Here is a 20,459-nt window from a genome sequence, read left to right on the forward strand (position 1 = left end):
TAAAATGATGCTTGAAATTATAGGCCAATGGGTGTAACTTCTGATAATTTGTCATGAACCTTTTTACATTGTTGGAAATATTAGGTATTCTTGTGGTAAAGTCAGAGAAAAAGCTCAAATAAAAATGAGTTGGAAGGAAGTCTTTTGCTGCCTAAAATATTTACATGCAGAAATAATCAGATTCAATTGAAAAGTACAGATTAAACAATAGAAAAATATAAGGCGATTATGTATACATTATATTGCTGGGTTAGAATTACAGAGTTTATTTTGGAAAATTGTGAAAAGAAAGAAGATTTTGTTTCTTAAATATTATAAGCTTAGGAAAATGAGTGGGGAACAATTAATCAAGAGGTGAGTAGGCTAAGAAGAAAGAACCAACTATGAAAGTTTGAGAGGAAACCAGGCATAGTGGCTCATGCCTATAATCTAAACACTTTGGTAGCCAAGGTAGGTGGATTATTTGAGCCCAGGACTTTGAGGACAGCTTAGGCAACATGGTGAAATCCCGACTCTACAAAAATATGAAAATTAGGCAGGCATAGTTGTGCATGCCTTTGGTCCCAGCTACTCAAGAGGCTAAGGTGGGAAGATTGCTTGAGCTTAGGAGGCGGAGGTTACAGTGAGCCATGATTGCGCCACAGCACTCCAGCCTATGCAACAACAGGGCAAGACCCTGTCTCAAAAAAAAAAAAAAAAAAAAAAAAAACGAAAAAAAAAAAAAAAAAAAGGAATTAACTTTTAAAAAATTGATAAACAGAGGAATTGTAGTTATTAAAAGAAGTTGAAAGGACCTTAACAATGATCTCTAACCTCCTCATTTGCTAGGTTAGGAAAATGAGGCCCAATGAATAAAAGCAACTTTTTGGTTAAACCATTAGCAATGTAGTTTTGAATCTAGAAGTTGTGATGATGACACACCCATTAAACAAATATACAGGTGAGTTCCTTCTATATTTTGTTAATAAAATCCCTCACAGCATGAGTTTAATGTTCTAAATCACAAGGCATCAAGCTATGACTCATGTGCCAAATCTGCTTCATTGCCAGATTTTTTATATAAAGCTCATAATCTGAGAACAGTTTTTATATTTTTAAATGGTTGAAGCCAATCAAAATAAGAATATTTAATGACATGTGAAAGTTGTATTAATTTCAAATTTCAGTATATACAAAGTTTTATTGCTACATAGTGACTCTCATTTGTTTACATATATGGCTGCTTAGGCACTACAATAGCAGACCTGAGTAGCTGCAGCAAAGACCATATGGAGTACAAAGCCTAAAATATTTACTGTCTGCCTTTTATGGAAAAACTTACCAACTCTTGTTTTAAACAAATTAATGAATGAATCAAACTCAGAAAGATTAAATTAGTTCTTATGTGCTTAGAATAATACCTGGCACATTGTACATATATATTTTTAAAATTACCTTAGTTATCACCTCCTCAAAATGAGATGCTTTTATATTTTCACTTGAGTTCTTAGTCATTTCTTTTTCCATTTTAAAATAACTTTTTGTATCAGTTTTTAACTTGGTTTTTAATTTTTCTCTTGCCTTAAGTTCCTCCAATTTTGTCTAAAAGTAAGTAATGTAACAGTAATCCTTATCTTAGTAACTATTCTCTCCATTTGATACCTTCGTGAGTTTGCCATCTCATTTCTTCTCTTCAACATTAAATCTCTTCAGAAAGTTCACCACCCTCATAGCTGCCATGTCTTTTCATAAAATTCCTTGGTTAACTGCTTGTAAACTGACTTATAACTCTAATTCAGTAGCTATAATAGTCGGTCAGTTATGCTCTCTAAATCTCCAAATCTGTAGCTTTTTAAAAATGTTTATGCTAATTAGCCTCTTTGCTAGAGGTTAAGTTTGATAAGCAAACTTGACCATCCCAACTTTCAGGAACTTTATTCTTCTCTATCTTCTATGGAATCTAATTCGATTATATTTTTGTATTTCTGATAACATCTCTCTCTATTCCTCTGTCCTTTTTTTCCTTAACCTTTACATATTGATATTCCTTGATATGTCTTCTTAACGTTTTTCATTCCTCTCTCTTTACACTTTTGGCTTACCTACTTCAGCCATTCTCCTAACTTTGTCCCCTTTCCTGTTCAGATATTTATTGACTTTATTATTTTAGCTCTGACTATTCTCTTGAGCACTCAGCCTAAGTGTGCAGCTTCCTTTGAGCCTCTCCATCAGGAAATTTCGTTGGTTCCAGTGTTGATTATTTCCTAAAACCAGGACTCCTTGGGCAAATCTTTTGCTCTCTAAGGCCTCAGTTTCATCTTCTGTAAAAGTTATTGTAGGGATTACATGAGTTAATTCATATAAAGTACTTAAAGTAGTATCTGGCATGTAAGTGCTTACTAATTTGAGTTATTTTTATATCTTATTCCCAGATCCTAAACTGTGTAGATGGTTTCTTTCAAATAACTTTTACATTAATCTTTGATTTCTATTAATAATAGCCATACACTAGCCTAAGTTCTTATTTCTTCCCCCAGTATATTGCTCTAAACTCCCCCAATTGATTTTTCTGTAGCCAGTCTCTCCTACTGCAACTTATGTTTGTTAGTCAGGACAGGCTACATTTGTGCTACTGTGATAAGCAAACTTGAATTCTTAGTGGCATAACCAACAAAAACTGATTTCTGATTCATGCAACATGAATAGTGCAAGTGGGCAAGGATCTTCTGCTGACTACAGTTACTCAGGGGCTCTGGTCTGATAGAAGTGTTTTGCAGTCCCAATAGCAGGGGAAAAGGAAGGTTGGAATTGAACCCCTCCAATTAAATGCCTCTACCCAGACATGACATGATGCATTTCCACTGACATTTCATTAGTGAAAACAAGTCAAAAGGCCATTTTCGTCTTCAAGGAGGTAAGTATAATCCAACCTGGAAGGAGAATAGAAGAATGTAAATGACTATCCACTATTTTACATAACGTTCCTTTTTTTTTTTTTCTTTTTTTTAAGATGGAATTTTACTCTGTCACTCAGACTGGAGTGCAATGGCCTGATCTCAGCTCACTGCAACCTCCACCTCCTGGATTCAAGTGATTCTCCTGCCTCAGCCTCCCAAGTAGCTGGGATTACAGGGGTGCACCACCACACCCAGATAATTTTGTATTTTTAGTAGAGACAAAGTTTCACCATGTTGGTCAGGCTGGCCTTAAACTCCTGACCTCCAGTGATCCACCTGCCTCAGCCCCTCAAAGTGCTGGGATTATAGGTGTGAGCCACTGCGCCCAGCCATAATGTTCCTTACTTTCAGTTTTTATGTTATTGTCCAACTCCATCACTTTAATGACACATTTTATCTATAAGCCCCCATATAATGTGGGTCTGATTGATTTTCTGGATTTGTCTTTACTATTCTTAGCCTGTAACACTTTGCAATTTGGCCAAACTACATTACTCATCTTAAAACCATGACGTGCATTCTAACCACTGTATTCTTATTTATAATATTCTCTTTTCTATAATGTTTTTCTTTCTCTCTACAAGGCATAATTTTTACCCACCATTCAAGATCCAGGTTTATAAAGCTTTTCTCATCTCTGATTCTCAATAGAATCCTTCCCTCCAGTGAAATTTTATAACACTGGGTTTATGTTCCTTTTCTCTGTACTTATAACTTTTTTTTTGCTAATTTTTATAAATATTTTCACTCATATTTGTACCCATAAATCATATGCCCCTTAGATAATAACTATATCTCATGTCTTATTCATTTTTCGTATTGACCACAGGGCCAAAGCTACCATTTGCCTAAATGGAGGCTTTGCACAAATTACAAAAAGTGGTACCTCTAGGTAGATAATTAGAAATAGATACTTGCTTTGAACATAACAATTAGAGAAAATTTCCTCTTTAGGCGAAGAAGAAAATGTATTCCTTCTTTTTGTCAGTTTCAGCCCCTATATGCCAGGGTATGGAAGGCAGGTACCATTTCAGCCCCCACTTGCTTCCTTGGGACCAAACACCAAGTAGATGCAAGATAGATGTTTGCCAAATGAATCAATCAATTTGTGGCAAGATGTTTACTATGATTTAAACTAGCTGAGTCCAGAAATGTTTGAACTAAAAATTCAAAAGGAAAAAGAAACAAAATGGAAATCAGGTCATCCCTCTGAGGATGATTTTTTTAAAGTAGCTGAAATCAACAGAGAATAGGTACAGTTTTTGTAAGATACATGTTATAATAAAGACATTTTAAAATCATAATTTCTGTATACATTTTTATCTTAAACCGAGAGAGAAAGCAAGGGACACCTATTATTGAAACACGTACATTTTAAATGTAGGTTTTGTGTTTGTTTTTGGGGGAGACAAAACACAGCTAGAGAGAGTGCAGGGATATATATCTAGCATAATAAAAGATACTGAAAATTATCATTTGATGATAGACAAATGATTAAGACCATGAGCATGGTGTGATAAACAAGAAAAAGTAACACATACTTATTATATATAAAGTAATACATTTAAAATTTTTCTTTAAAGTAACTTCCTTCAAACTCACAGGGGAGAGAGAGGTCTATTATTCAATAATTTGGTAGAGAACTTATAAATTCAAGAGATAGTAAAGGTTTAATATATAGACAGACTTAAGAGTTTAAATAAATTTTTGTATGTTCAATTAATAAAGAAATATTACTAATTTCCTTAATGATTTAGCCTTCATAAATTTCTCACTTTTAAGGAAGATAGCTATGATCTCTCCAAAATGCCCTTTGATATTATATTTGGAGACATAATGCTGAACTGAATTCCAGCTCTCCTGATACAATAACCCATGCAATCCTTGTTCTCACAGTCTTAGGACAGCTCTGATGTAATATCTGAATAGGCAGTTAAATGAGAGTAAGTCACACAACCCATGCATTTGTCCCCACACATGTAGGCCTTATCCTATCTACAATGCTCACCTTCACTTCATTCCATCTATATTTAGTTTTGTAAATTTCCTCTAGCAAACATTCTCATTCCTGCCTCAGGATGTTTGCAGTTGCTTCTCTCTAAGCTTAGAACATTCTTCTTCCATGTAACTGGCTTTATCATTCAGGGCTCAGCTCAATTGTCTCCTCTTCAGAGAAGACTTCCTTGACAACCTTGTTTAATGTTGGCCCAAACTTTTCAGTCCCTTGTTATCATTTTATTCCATCTTATTTTCTTCAGATCACATATCGCCATCTAAAATTATCAATTATTTACTTGTTTACTGCCTTTCACAATGACAATATGAATGAACACTCCATGAAACAGGAGCATTTTCTGTCCTTTCCGTGCTATACCTCTTAATTTTGAGAATAGCGCCTGCTACATAGCCTACTATTTTTTACTTATTTTTATTTGTATTTATTTCAAAGTAAATATCTTTTACATGAATGTCCAAATCCCAGGAATGGACATGTTAAAAGGGAGCAAACTTTAAACTAAGAAACAAGTCTTTTTTAAAAAAGAGAAATCTTTAATATATTGGAATTTTTGGCATTAACAAGCTCTTGGGAAACGAATTTTGGAAATTACAGGCCTCCTGGATGCTCCTTAAATTATCTCAAGTAAGCAGTGAGCTACCTTGTGACCACCATACTGCTTCCTGCCATGAAACCTAAGACTTAAGAACCTTAAACATAGATTAATTACTAATGGCCTTAATCAAGGCAGATGTTTTTGACTAAATATACTTTGTTAATTAGCCAAATATTTCTCCCTAACCCAGGATATTTTGTTGCATAGGCACACACACACACACACATACACACCCCCTCTAATACATTTAGATACTATACTAATACATTGTAGCATATTAACATAATGTATTTATATATAGTACTTGCAATAATGTTAAAAATACTAAACTTTTAAATTTCTGTCATCTCCAGAAGTCAAAGAATTAGTATGAAAAACTCAGTTTTTACATACTCTTCAAAGAGAGATTTTCATTTACCTTAACTAGGGTTTCTTGACATTATAGTTGACCACTGGGATTTCAGTTGTAAACAAAACCAAGTTCTTATGCAGTCATATTTGCATTTTACATGCTGAGATTTGCCAGTAAATTAATAAAAGAGATGATGTCATATCATTTTTGTATTCCCATATTTGTCATAATAGGTGTTTAATAAATCTTTGTTGAATAAATGACTACTGTTTTACTAGCTAAAGTCATAGATGGTGATTTGAGTTAAAGTGAAATAAAGTTTATGAAATAGCAAATTAGGATAATAATTTGAACTACCACATTTTAGGAAAGGAATGGTATTTAACATAGGGAAGTTTTTAATAAGAGGAGAACTTTAGACAGAAACCAGATGTTTTTGTTGTTGCTGCTTTTTTTTTTCCTGGCAAATAGCATGCAAGAAATGGCACTTTGCAATCCAGACATTTACCCAATGACTGCCAACTGGTGCAATGAAGTATGAGTTATAATAGTAAAAGGTATTCAGTTAATTTGTGGTACCTGGCTCAGAGAGCACAACAGTGGGAAGGAAAAGGAAATAAGCTTTTCAAGATACCACATTTGGAAGCTTGGCCAGTCCTACTGGGTTTGTTTCTAGTCTACCAGGGATGCTATTGTCTTCAAACTCTTGAACACTGCAAGTCCTCTCTATCACCACTTCCTCGCCAAAGATGTTACTAATAGTTTCACTCCTGCAACTATCTCTGTGTACTTCCTATCCTTCAATGTCTTTTCTGTCACTGTGCCACAGCCCCAATACTCTATTGTATTAGCTGCAGAGCCTCCACAGAATCACCCCAGTCTTTCATTCCCTGGTAAATTATTTCCAGACTACCTTCTCAGCTCTAATGTGATGAAATATTTGTTTAGGCATGACTATACATTCTTAAAACTCAGAATTTGTCTTTGTCTCAAGTTTGCTATTACCTTCAGAGCCAAACTGCTTACCTCTATTCATTCGAACCTATCAGTGAAAACTTTTGGCCCTATAGGTCATCAATGTCATTTAATTTAATTACATCTTCCTATTATCGCTAATATGCTATTTATGTATTTGGGGAATACTTATAAGTGTTTCACTTGCATTTTAGTTATTTGTTAACCTTTTTCCTAATGATTGACAATACTAGATTTGCCTTTGTCTTTAACCATTCAGGATACAACTTTTCAACAACTATAATTTTGCCATAAATCAATCTCTTGTATTGGAAATTTCACATATTTCACTTTGATAATATTAAATATATACAGTTTTATTTTTCTAAAGCCAAAAAAATTAGAAATATGTATAAAACAATATTTAGAAATGTAGAGGCAGTGTCGATTTCTGGAACAGAACATCCTAGATCAACAGTCAGTATATAGTCATCTGTTAGGATTAGCTAGAAATCCATATTGTACCTTTAACCCATGACATGAACTAATGTGGGTTGAATAATTTGACTTACATAAAAGAAGAAGCAATATTGGTCCTTGCCTGCTCTTTTCATTTGTCTGTTTTAATTTTTTTAATTACCAACACTTTTTATGTTTATTCCGGAAAAAAACAAAATAGAAAAAGACAAACATTTTTTTAACACATAGCTATCAACCAGAAAAAATTAAAATGACTTTCAGCACACTGATCACAATATATCCTTTCATATTTTTGGCTACATACATTTATATTTTTCTCCTAAAAACATAATTTTTCTGAACACATAATTTTATTTTTCTTCACATTCTCTTCATTGTCCTTTTGTGCAGATAACTGCTACATCATCTCAGGGATCTAGTCTTCTCAAATTACTTGGTTTAGCACAAAATATTTCTTTCATTTTATACAACTATTTTTAGATTTCTGTCACTGGAAAACCTCTGGGATTTGAATTTGCCTGTGTCCCCAAGTAGTAAGGTACCTTCATATTTGATACATATGTCATCCAAGGCTGAGTTACAAATATCTGCTCCTGCCTCCCCACACCCACAAAGAATATATTTTATGTCCATAAACATTTATATATAACAGCATTTTCAAAAATACATTTTCTTTTATTGATAAACATAATTTATTTAAACACCCACTATTGTTGGACATTTGTGGGTTTTTCCCTGTGTTTTTATTTTGTTTTGTTTTTGCTGTTATAATCAGTTGTGCAATAAATATCATTATAGCTAAATCTGTATACATTGCTAAGTTTTTCCTTATGATAAATTCTAAAGTAGAATTGCTAGGTTAAAGAGTAGCCTTTTTTTTTTAAACTTTTGACACATATTGCCAAGTTGCTCTTTAGAAACCTGTCACTGAGACCCCTACTAGAAATATTGAAATATACTCTATTTCTAAACCCTTATACAATATATCTTTTAAAGTAATTGCTAATGTAATGAGTCTTTTCCTAACCACATTGACATTTAAAAATATTGTCCATAATTACAAATTCTTTAGAACAAAGTATTTCATAAATCAAGAGTCTCAAAACTTTAAAAATTTTGGTAGCTTGTTTCCTTGCAACATTTTTTGCTTAAGTTTTAGATGATGTCCAGTAAAGAAAGAAAAGAAACCCTAGCTGCAATCTTTCTCTCATCAAAACACACCACTCTAGTGTTACTATTCATAAACTAATCCCTGGTGATCTCTAAGATTCAAGGAAATAAAAAGTTTCCATCTTATAAAACTCTTAATAACCCCTTTTAGGCCAGGTTTGGTGGCTCACACCTGTCATCCCAGCACTTTGGGAGGCCCAGAAGAGAGGATCACTTGAGTCCAGGAGTTGAGACCAGCCCGGGCAACACAATGAGACTCTGTCTCTCCAAAAAAAAAAAAAAAAAAAAATGTAGCCATGTAGCCAGGTGTGCTGGCATGCACTGTGGTCCTAGCTACTTAGGAAGCTAAAGTGGGAAAATCACTTGAGCCCAGGGGTTCGAGGTAACAGTGAGCTCTAATTATGCCACTGTGCCCTAGCCTGGGTGACAGAACAAGACACTGTCTCTAAAAACCAAATGAATAAAAATAAGTAACTCCTTTTGTAAATAATGCATTATTAAACCTGTTAGGTTGAAGAGAAGTGCACTTGTTTCAAACCCAAAATATTATTTATCTACAAAATGATGTATCACTTCTAGTTAGTATTTTATTATAGTATCTTATTTGATTTTGGTCAAATTCTATATGGCCTTGATGTTCAGACATAAAAATTCAAATGCAAAAATCACAAGATACAATTTTGTGAGAGTATCTTCAACTTCCTTGGTAATTAGTAGATTCGGTGGTTCTTTAGAAAAGTATATGTTTTGAGTGATTTTTTTTTTCTTTTTTCTGAGACAGGATCTCACTCTGTCTTCCAGGCTGGAATGCAGTGGCATGATCTCAGCTCACTGCAATCCCAACCTTTCGGGCTCAGGTGATCCTCCCACCTGTGCCTCCCAAGTAGCTGGGACTACAGGTGTTTTTTGTAGAGGTGGGGGTTTCACATATTGCCCAGGCTGGTATCAAACACTAGGTTATTCTGACTATGGAACATATGTTGTATTTAAAGCCTTAGTTTCTATTAAACTTTGACCCTTTTAAGCTATAACAAGCCTTTTTTTACTTTTTATCAAAATCAAACAAGCTTGAAAATTATAAGTTCAGGATATTATAGAAACATATGCTGTTTCTCTCTCACTCTCTCTCTCTCTCTTTCTCTCTCTGTCTCTATATATCTCTCTCTAGCTTCCTTCTCTTCCCCTCGCCTTTTTTCTCTCTCTCTCTCTCTCACACACACACAACTCTCTCTCTCTCTCACACACACACACACTTTCTCTCTCTCTGTTTTGTTTCAGCCTGTGTATGCCTCATTTTTTCTTAAAATGGATGTGAGGGATATAATAATATACTTCACTATATATATTTTTTAATTTCACACTGGGTCTTTTCCTTCTTAAATACTTGGAGAAGATAGTTCATAGGTTAATAAAATTGATACGTGGTCCTAGCATTTAACCAGATTTTACTGTAGGTTAGAAAACACATTCTTTTTTTCCTGAAAGACCAAGATATTGAATTAGATATAAAAGTTCACCTCAATAGGTTAGTTTTCTAATTCTCATCCTTTAAATAATGTTTAAAGATATTTGTTTCTTTATTTTTATTCTTTTTTATTACTTTTTCTATTAAACATTCATTATCAGAACCAAAATAAAGCAGCAACTATGACTTTCTAATACTGAAACAAAACTTGACATGTAAACAAGTCTTTTCATTCCTGCAAAACAGACTGCTTGCCTCATATTCCTCCTAGGTTTATGGTGCCTAGCTGGATAGCCTGATTCCAGATTCTTCACTTTCTAATCTACTTTCTACCACACCCCAGAAATCATGGAAAAATCCAGAGTAATTTCTTGAATTACTCCCAGTTGCAGTATTAGTCTTGTAGTAGACAATTAATCAGCTCACATGCCTCAGTGATTCATTGATTGCTTTCTGGTACACTGTCTGGAAAACTGATAATGATTTTTCTTTCTTTCAAAAGAATGCAAGAAGGAAATCTTTCTTCTTTATTTTTGTAATATAGATTTATATCAGTAATGATTAAATTAAGTAAAGTGAAATAAAGTATTTTTAATTCAAAGCTAATGAAAATAGCAAGCCTTTTGAGAAAATTTAACCATTATTAGACAAACCTTATGAAAAAACTTAAAGGGCCACTCTTGCAATGGATACTATATTATTGGTCTTTATTTATTTATTTATTTTTTGGTAAAATTTTCCCACTACTCTAATTTCTTTTTGAAGGCAACAATAAAGTAAATAAGAATGTTTTTATAAACTTCTCCCTTATGTTGATTGGCTCCCTAAAAGCGTATTTCCACTTACAGGATGGCATAGTCTCTTAAAGAAACCCACTGATTTTTCATATTTTTTCCTGTGATCATATGAATTTGTACCTTGTCTTTGACAGCAGAAATAAAATCGTAAATCTGATTTTGTGTATTTGCTCTAAGGTTGGCCCAGAGTAGCAAAGCACAATCAAGACCATGGTATTTGAAAGTTTTCAAATCCTAAAAATGTGCTCCATAGATAATATAATTTAATTATACTCCAAATGTTTCATCTAAAATGCATCTTCTGTCTTTTCCTTTTTACTCTTGTCCTTGCTTTTAATGATCCATCGGCTGACAGTGTCTTTACATCCAAAATGCAAAGCAGACAAATGGGCATATCAGGGAAGAACATGACAAAAAGCACCAGCATCAGTGGAGACATGTGCTCGCTGGAGAAGAATGATGGCAGCCAGTCTGACACTGCAGTGGGCACCAGCGGCAAAAAGCGGCGTTCTAGCATTGGGGCCAAAATGGTAGCTATTGTTGGTCTCTCACGGAAAAGTCGCAGTGCTTCTCAGCTCAGCCAAACGGGTAGGAATTTTAATGTTACTTTTAACTTCATGTTTGAGTTGTTATTACAAGATATTTTTCTTTTCTCTTACTCATTTTATTGCAGTAATATGGGGATGGTGACATGTTCCAGAGGGAAAGAGCATTTTAAACTAGTTAACCTTTCTGAAATCAACAATGATGTTTTTTTCCAGTGATCAATGAGCCTGCTTCAAAGTGAACCTTGACTACTATTCTTACAATATAATGTCTTTCCTCCTCAGGGAGGAGTTACGCTGTGACACCCAATTGCCAGTTGCTGATCCTTTGTAAAGATACTCTGAAATGTGGGATATTTGCTTTTCTTTAGGTTCCTCAAGTTGGAACCAGCTACATTAATTTCCATTCCCAGCAAATTACTGTGAAGATGACTCTTCATATTTTGTGTGAATAATACAGTTCTCATATTGCTGACAACCCAACTTCCTTTTCAGTTTGTAAGCCACATTTACCAGTAGTTATCAGTTTTCTCACTGCAATTTTTATTTCCATGCTAAAACTTCAAACAGCAATATTCTCCAGCAGCAGGGATGGAGGAATTTTCTGCTGACAGTGAAGATATTCAAAGCTTTGCTACTTTAAAATTCAGTTGCTAAATCACATCTGCAAAAATAAATTATATACAACACTCCTACTGAGAAAAGCCACTGTTAGCAATTAAGAAATTTGTGAATCAAAGCAATGTCTTTTTTCAAATGGGTGTTGATAATTAAACATTAAATCCTTGGTATCTTGGAAATAATAGCATATCTTCTACTTAACAAACAAAAACATGTAATATGGTGTTTCTTTTATAGCAAAATAAATTATAGGCAGCTGGAGTAAATCTAATTTAAGTTTGACTACTAGGGTTTTGTACACAGAATTCAGATATAAATCTACAGCACAAAATAATTTAAGGTTACATTAATTCCTGGACCCGGCTAATCTTGATTTTTATAAATTATAACTGTCATTCTGGGAATTTAGTCTTATTTAATAATATTATATTGAAATAATTATCTGATATTTTTTATATTCTGGTTGTAAAGATATTTAATCTGATTTCTGTTATAGAATTTTTCATTTGGTGTTTTAAAATATTATTTTGCATTTTAATGTATAAATGAAGTTTAATTCATGGACAGTGGACATACAGATCATATTTTAATGATTTTCAAAATTGTTAATATGTATACATAATTAACTATGCTGTGCTAATATGATATATGTTGGCCTTTTGAAATTGAGGCGTTTTCTATACTTCTCTAATAGAACTTTATTGCATTTTTTTCTTTAAGACTTACAAACATCTGTAAATCTAAAACTTCTCTAAAAAATAAAGTCTAATTTTTTAAAAATTAGGAATCTAAAATGTGCATTAATAAGACTACAAGTTAGAAAATATATGTGTGTCAGACACATGAAGAAAAAAGATGAATAATAAATCATTTATAACCCAAGTTGCTTACAGTGTAATAGAGGACATATGCTTAAACAGATTGCTTCAAGGTCATATGTCAGTGGTGAATCTAGAATTACATAGAAAGTACACTGGATGCTCAGAGGAAGGCCACTCAACTCAACCTGGAATTCCAGGAATGAATTCCTGGAGATGACACCTAATCAATGGTATCATCTCAGTGACTTGAATGGCTGATACCTAAGTAAAAGACAATTAGAAAGGTGTTCTAGATAGAAACCATAAGAAACAAGGCATAGATCCATGATATGTGCAGGAATGAGAAGCAGTTACATAATTTTAACATAAAATATTGGACTGAATAGCTAGAGATGAGGCTGGTAGATAAATAGGGACCAGGTCATAGTACGTCTCAGATCATAATTTTAGATGATAGGAAGTTTCAAAAGGTTCTCAGTAGAGGATTGATATGGTCATATTTATATGTACTTTATGTATAGCTTTTAGGCCTTTCAGGCTGCCATTTGTTTATGTAACAATTTTTGAGTACCTATCATTTGCCAGGGACTATCCTAAAGAAAACAGAAGATAGACATCCTTCTTCTCTTGGAGCTTATATTCTAGTGGGGCTACAATAAAGAAGTAAACTTAAGTCCACACCTGGTAAAGAGCATTTAAGGATGAATTAACAGAGAAGTACAATAATTCAGACAAGAGATAAGGCCCTGAACTAAGCCAGTTGTAATATAGAGAGGGGATAATAGTTTAAGGAAATTTTTAAAGAGCAAAATTAGTAGTCAGTTACCTGATTAAGTGACTGATTGGATTATGAGGAGGTGAAGGAGAGAAAATTCTAAAATGACACCCATATTTCTGACTTGCATCACTGGGTGGTTGGTAGTGCCATTAATGGATATTGGAAGTATCAGAGGAGTGGTTTGGGCACAGTGACTGATGCCTGTAATCCCAGTACTTTTGGAGGCCAAGGCAGGCAGATCACTTGAGGTCAGGAGTTCAAGACCAGCCTGGGCAACATGGTGAAACCCCATCTCTACAAAAAATACAAAAGAGAGTCCCTCATGATGACTCATGCCTGTAGTCCCAGCTACTTCGGAGGCTGAGGCATGAGAATCGCTTGAACTCAGGAGGCGGAGGTTACAGTGAGCTAAGATCAGATGCTGCCCTCAGCCTGGGTGACAGAGTGAGACTCTGTTCCCACCCCCCCAAAAAAAAGAGGAGTGGTGGGGAAAGAAGAGGGATGAGTCTTTGAATTAGGACATTTTGAATTTGTGATATCTGTGAAAATTTCCAAGTGGAAATATCTAGAACATTTAAATAAACACTTTTGAAGCTAATGTTAGGACCAGGGACATAATTCTGAGGAATCATAAAGTTTAGGTAATACTTAAACTAATGAACATGGCTGAAATTGCCCAAGAAGAATGCTACAGATAAAAGAGCAGATTAGCATTTTAGAATGGAGCAGAGGAAGAACCCAAGAAGAAGATAAAGGAAGAATCACAAAGAAAAACTCAAAACACTGAGAGGATCGTATCACAGAAGTTGAGTGTAGAATAATTCAAAAATAGAAGGGTCAATATTTCTCAATGATCAATGTCATGTCTTTATATTTTTGGCATAACTATCCCATATGTCTTTCTTTGACAGCATTTGTATTACAAAATTATAGATCTGTTGACCATACATTGAGATTCTACAACAACACAGATTTGGTTTTCATGTATGAGTAGTTACAGGTTTTTATCTCAAAAACATTGTGATGTTGGCAGATTTAAGAAATGTAGTCTTGTTTCTTGTTAAATCATAAAGTTCCTTCCTGTATATTACATAGCAAAGTGATAGTCTCTTTGTCATTGTCTTCATTACTATTCAATGGCATTATAATGGTTAAATTTTTAATCATTCTTAAAACTTGCAGTTATTCATATCTACTCACCTAATAGATTTGACCTGCTGACAATAGAATTCAGATTATCTCTTATTTTATTTTATTTTATTTATTTATTTATTTATTTTGAGACGGAGTTTCACTCATGTTACCCAGGCTGGAGTGCAATGGCGCGATCTCAGCTCACCGCAACCTCCGCCTCCTGGGTTCAGGCAATTCTCCTGCCTCAGCCTCCTGAGTAGCTGGGATTATAGGCACGCACCACCATGCCCAGCTAATTTTTTGTATCTTTAGTAGAGACGGGGTTTCACCATGTTGACCAGGATGGTCTCGATCTCTTGACCTCGTGATCCACCCGCCTCGGCCTCCCAAAGTGCTGGGATTACAGGCTTGAGCCACCGTGCCCGGCCTATCTCTTATTTTAAAGCCCAAATTTAACTGTAGCATAGCCAACAGAGATAGTTTTACAATTACTGGACTTCAAACTTTCAATGGGTTTCTAAGTTCCATATTTGTGCATGTATGTATATGTGTTTAAAATAAGGTTTTTATTATGCTTTATTTTCTTAAGAAAAAAATGGAATCATAAGTTCCAAAACCATTTGAAACAAATCTTCAAATTTAAATATTTCAGCATGATCTAGTAGCTTAGATATTAAATTACCAAAAGTAATTATAGTAGTGAACTAGTTTTCTACTGCTGGATCTTATAATAGCTTCTTTCTTCAGACATAAATATATGAGATGTGTTGAGTAACTTGCCTAAAACAAAGATATTCTATGCGTGTTTTCAGTTAGTATGTTTGTATTTAGTATTCCCTTGATTTTCCTGGTCTCTATGTGAAGATCTATATGTGATTAAGTTAAAGAGTTATCATGTGATGAATGATATATCATAATGATTTCTATTTTTTGAGATGGTATTTACTATTGTAAAAATAAATATCATGGATTTCAAGATCAGACAAGACCACTTACCTGCCTTCTGAGGAGTAGAAACTCAGCAAAATGGGGTCTTCTAAAGAATAGTGAAATGATTCTGGATTATATTGCTAATTATATGTTAATTGGTATAGGAGAAATCTTTATAAAGTTATGTCGACCAACACACATAGTGGCTAAGTCATATCTCTCTTCTATCACGCTATTTTTATGTTCCGTTTCCTGTTAATTGGAAACTCATCTTTTAAATCGCCATTTCTAAAGAATTAAGTATGACTTGATAGGCGTAATAACCTAGTAGAGAGGATATAGAGGGAATAAGGAGACTTTAATTCTACTGTTACTCTGGGTTATATGTTAAATATGGACTCTTTAAAAACCTTCTCAGCAGATCTAAGAGGTAGCATGCTTGTCTGACTGTTGGAATGGACACATGCAATTCTAACAGCATTTCTATAAAGATAATATTTTTAAATGTATGAAAAGTGCATTGAAATCTTAAAAATCACGTGGTAGATACATCAGTAGCCAATTCAGCCTCATGGGGGAATCAAGAATTCTGTTTTAGACATGATTTTGATTTTGAGATGTCCATTAGCTTTAAAACACTCTACCATTTAGAAGTCAGGAAGAAGAAGAAAATTCATTAGAGACTTAAGAGAAAGCAACCATTAAAGGAAAAATTTAAAGAAGATATCTTAGAAACCAAATGAAGAAAATATTTTAAGAAACGGGACATGACCAACTATGTCAGGGGCTTTTTGGCAGGTCAAATAAGATGAAGACTGACAATTTGCCAGTGGATTTGGCAAGATGGAGAAATTTGTTAAACCTTGACTAACCTTGCAGTGGTGGGCAAAGGCTGATGGGAGCATGTAAAGAAAATGAAGAGGTGAGTTAGTGTCAGTGACAATAAAAATATGAACACCTAATACTTTTTGAACACTTATGATGTGCTAGGCACAGTTCAGAGCATTTACATGTAAATCATTTAAACCTCACAACAAAGTTACGAAGGAAGAATGAGTTATTATCCCCATTTGATAGGGAAAAAAAGTAGGGAGACAAGAAATAAATTCCCCAAATGTACCCAGCTAATGTCATGTGTAGATGTTGGAATTTGAATCCAGACAATCTGGATCTGGAGACTTCACTTTTAATTTTCCTATTACAGTCTAGCACTGTTCAATAGAACTTTTGGCAGTGATGGCAATGTCCTGAATCTGCACTGTCCTGTACAATATGGTAGCACTAGTTACATGTGGCCATTGAACATTTGAAATGTGGTTAGTGTAACTAAGTTAATTGGATTTTTAATTATTTTGTTTTTAATTAAATTATTTTAAATTTAAATAGGTACATGTGACTAGTGATTACTGTACTGGATGGCACAGATAAAGACAATTCTTTCTAGGATTTTTAAAAATAAGTAAGAGATAGAAATTTTAAAATAGTATTATAACTGGGGGAGAGAGAATTAAAGAAGAGCTTTATTTTTTAATAAGAGGAACTTACTTGTGGGAACAATTGAGTAGATGAGAGAGCTTTGGATGCAAAGCTTAGTAGGGATCATTTGTTGTGATCTGTGGTCACTCAGGCATCTATGCTGTTTTTATCTTGTAATAATTTTTAAGCTTACACAGTACTTTAAAGTAATTCTTGTTACAAAATTTAGCAACTGTAATCATTTATTCATCTATCTCTTGCCTAAACTGTTTTTCTTGTTTAGTTTATTCTTCTCATTGTCTGGTACTGTATCATATATGGTGATCCTTAGTGAAAGGCCCATGAACTCCACGAGGCTACATGATTCACTTCCCTGGGGAATGGAAAGAAATGGTATAACTTACTTTTATTTTTTCAATCTAAAAAACAAAAAAGAAATTAAACTTTACAAATATTTAATATATGGCTTTCCCTGGTATTCTGTCTTAATGTCAAATGGTCTCATGCTTTTCGGGAGGTGTTGGTTTTAACTAAACTAATAATGAGAAAATAGGGGAGTGGCTGAAAAAGATTATTCAATGAAACTGTGGTTTGACTATAATACCAAGTTCACAACTTTTACTCCTAGTCAAGCTTTCCGTCAGCCCCCCGTAAAGACAATCTGACACTTTAAGATCTGACAGGAAGCTTACCAAAACATTCTAAGTTATCAAAAAGATTAATAAAATATGGATTTACACCTGCTATTATTAACACTAAACCTTACCCTAGGTTTATACTTTACATAGCCTATGGTGTGCCTTTGTGAAGTTTCATTTTCAACTATAACATAATTAAAACCAAATATGAGAAAACTGAATTTGGAAGTAAATCTTCAAAATGCTGTATTTATTACCTAACATACATTACCTGATATAATATGTACAAACCCAGAAATCTTAATCCAAAAGTTTATTTACTGATCAAATATTAGTCCAATATAGATATTCCCAGTAGGCAGTGGCTTTTCTTGTACTCATCTAGGGCTCAAGACTTTTTTCATCTTGTGGGCTTTCCCTCTTCTAAGGCCTTAGAGCCCTCTCTCTTCAGCCAGTACATGGGAAGTTTTTATGGACTAGAATTGGAAATGGTAACATTACATCTGCTTCTGTTCCATTGGCTGCTCAGTCACAGGGCTGATGCTGGAAAATAGGACATTGGGAAATATAGTCTTAGAGAGTGCCCAGGAAAAAGAGCAAACAGGTTTTATAAGCAAACTATATTCTAATATTGCCATATAGCATTAAACCACTGTTTTCAGAAATTATAAAGCATTTTATTTCAAACATTTTTCTAAGAGCATAAGACTTATTTTATTATTTAAAATAATTATTTGCAAATATTTATTGAATTTTAATCATCTTTTAAAATATTTATATATGTTTTCTGTATTATAAAAGTATGGTAGAATATGTGTACCATTTATGCACAACTTTTTACAGAAATGGAAGTGAGATTTTTAGAGCTTTAAAACTACTGACCTAGTATATAATAGCTCTAAGTGAATGTTTGCTAAAGAAACATAGAGAAACACAATTGCTGGCCAACTCTCCATAATCCTGGATCCATCTTCCTAATGCTTATTTCTTTGGACAGCATTCAGACCAGGCATACAGAAAGTGACTTGATGTATACAGCATTAAAAATACACAAGCATACATTAAATACAATAATATATATGGAAACAACTAAGTAATAATAAAAGAGATATTAAGTAATAGTATTATCTTTTCACATCATCACAAATCTCAAACCACCCCTATAAGCTATGGCATGTTAACATAGGATTGTAACAAACGATGTGCCTTTTCCACTAAATTTAGGCATATTTGTTGCCTTAAAATTATAGTAATGTTTTATCCCTTATAATACTATCATTCATTATTTTAAAATATTGAGTCATGCTACTATATGTTATTTACTAATTTCAAGCGATTCAAGTATTGTAGATAAGGTTAAAAAAACATTTCCTATAAGTGAAAGATGGTGTTAATATATCATGAATTATGTTAAGATACATATATAGCAAGGTAGGCTCAGCATGTAGCTAAGAAAGATAGCAGTTTTATTGTTCTTGAAAACTAATTTAGCATTTCTTAAATTTGAATTGAATTTCATATTTTTTTCTTCTGAAACACATATTTTAAAAATACTTTTAGTTGTGATAAAATACACATAACATAAAGTCTACCTGTTAACCATTTTAAATGTACAGTTAAGTGTTATTAAATGTGTTCAATATGTTGTACAACCATCACCACTGTTATCTCCACAACTTTTTCAGTTGCAAAACTTAAACTATGTATCCATTAAGCAATAACTTCATTCTCCCCTCTTCCCAGCCCTTAGTACTTAGTACCACGATTTTACTGTCTTTGTGAATTTGACTGCTCTAGATATTTCTACTCATCAGAATGTGCTTCTTTTTTTAAAGCTGAATAATATTCCATTGTGTATATATGCATGTATAAACACCACATTTTGTTTATCCATTCATCTGTCATTAGGCACTTGGGTTCCTTCACCTTCTGGCTACTGTGAATAATGCTACTATGAATATGGATGTACAGATATTTCTAACAGGCCATCTTTCCAATTATTTTGGGGATATGCCCAGAAGTAGAATTGCTATATCATATGATAATTCCATTTTTGTTTTTTGAGGAACTGTCATACTGGTTTTCATAGCAGCTGTACAAGTTTATATCCCCACCAGTAGTGCACAAGAGTTCCAGTTTCTTCACATCCTTGCCAACACTTACTGTTTTTTGTTTTTGGGGGGTGGTTCTGATAATAGCCATTCTAATGAGTATGAGGGTGGGATGTGAGGGTGGTATCTCATTGTGGTTTGGATTTGTGTTTTTCTAATGATTAATGATATTGAGCATCTTTTTATATGCTTATAGGTCATCTGTGTATTTTCTGTAGACAACTGTTTATTGGAGACCTTTGTTCATTTCTTAATCAAGTTTCAGGGATTTTTTTGTTGAGTTAAAAAAAAAAACAAAAAACCTTTTTTAAAAATAAAATACTCTAAGCAGGTTTTTTTCAGTCTTAAGAGTCATCCGGCTGGGCGCGGTGGCTCACACCTGTAATTCCAGTACTTTGGGAGGCCAAGGCAGGAGGATCACCTGAGGTCATGAGTTTGAGACCAGCCGGGCCAACATGGTGAAACCCCGTCTCTACCAAAAATATAAAAATTAGCTGGGCATGGTGGCAGGCACCTATAGTCTCAGCTACTCAGGAGGCTGGGGCAGGAGGATTGCTTGAACCTGGTAGGCAGAGGTTGCAGTGAGCCAAGATCATGCCACTGCAGTCCAGTCTGGACGACAAAGTGAGACTCCATCAA

At 33.9% G+C, this 20,459-nt stretch overlaps 1 protein-coding gene across 49 annotated transcripts in view; it reads left to right on the plus strand.

Annotated features, from left to right (window-relative positions):
- Positions 1–20,459, plus strand: part of RIMS2 (regulating synaptic membrane exocytosis 2) — a 688,984-nt gene that overhangs the window by 582,856 nt on the left and 85,669 nt on the right. For 35 of the 49 annotated variants that reach the window (XM_037738660.1, XM_037738699.1, XM_037738669.1 and 32 more), the window contains one exon: positions 11,122–11,354. The exons of the other annotated variants lie outside the window; for them this stretch is intronic. In XM_037738660.1, coding sequence (XP_037594588.1) covers positions 11,122–11,354 — 233 coding nt within the window. The remainder of the gene's footprint in view (positions 1–11,121; positions 11,355–20,459) is intronic. 49 annotated transcript variants of the gene reach the window in all.

This window comes from Cebus imitator, unplaced genomic scaffold (genome assembly GCF_001604975.1).
Source record: "Cebus imitator isolate Cc_AM_T3 unplaced genomic scaffold, Cebus_imitator-1.0 Scaffold56, whole genome shotgun sequence".
Classification (NCBI taxonomy): domain Eukaryota; kingdom Metazoa; phylum Chordata; class Mammalia; order Primates; family Cebidae; genus Cebus; species Cebus imitator.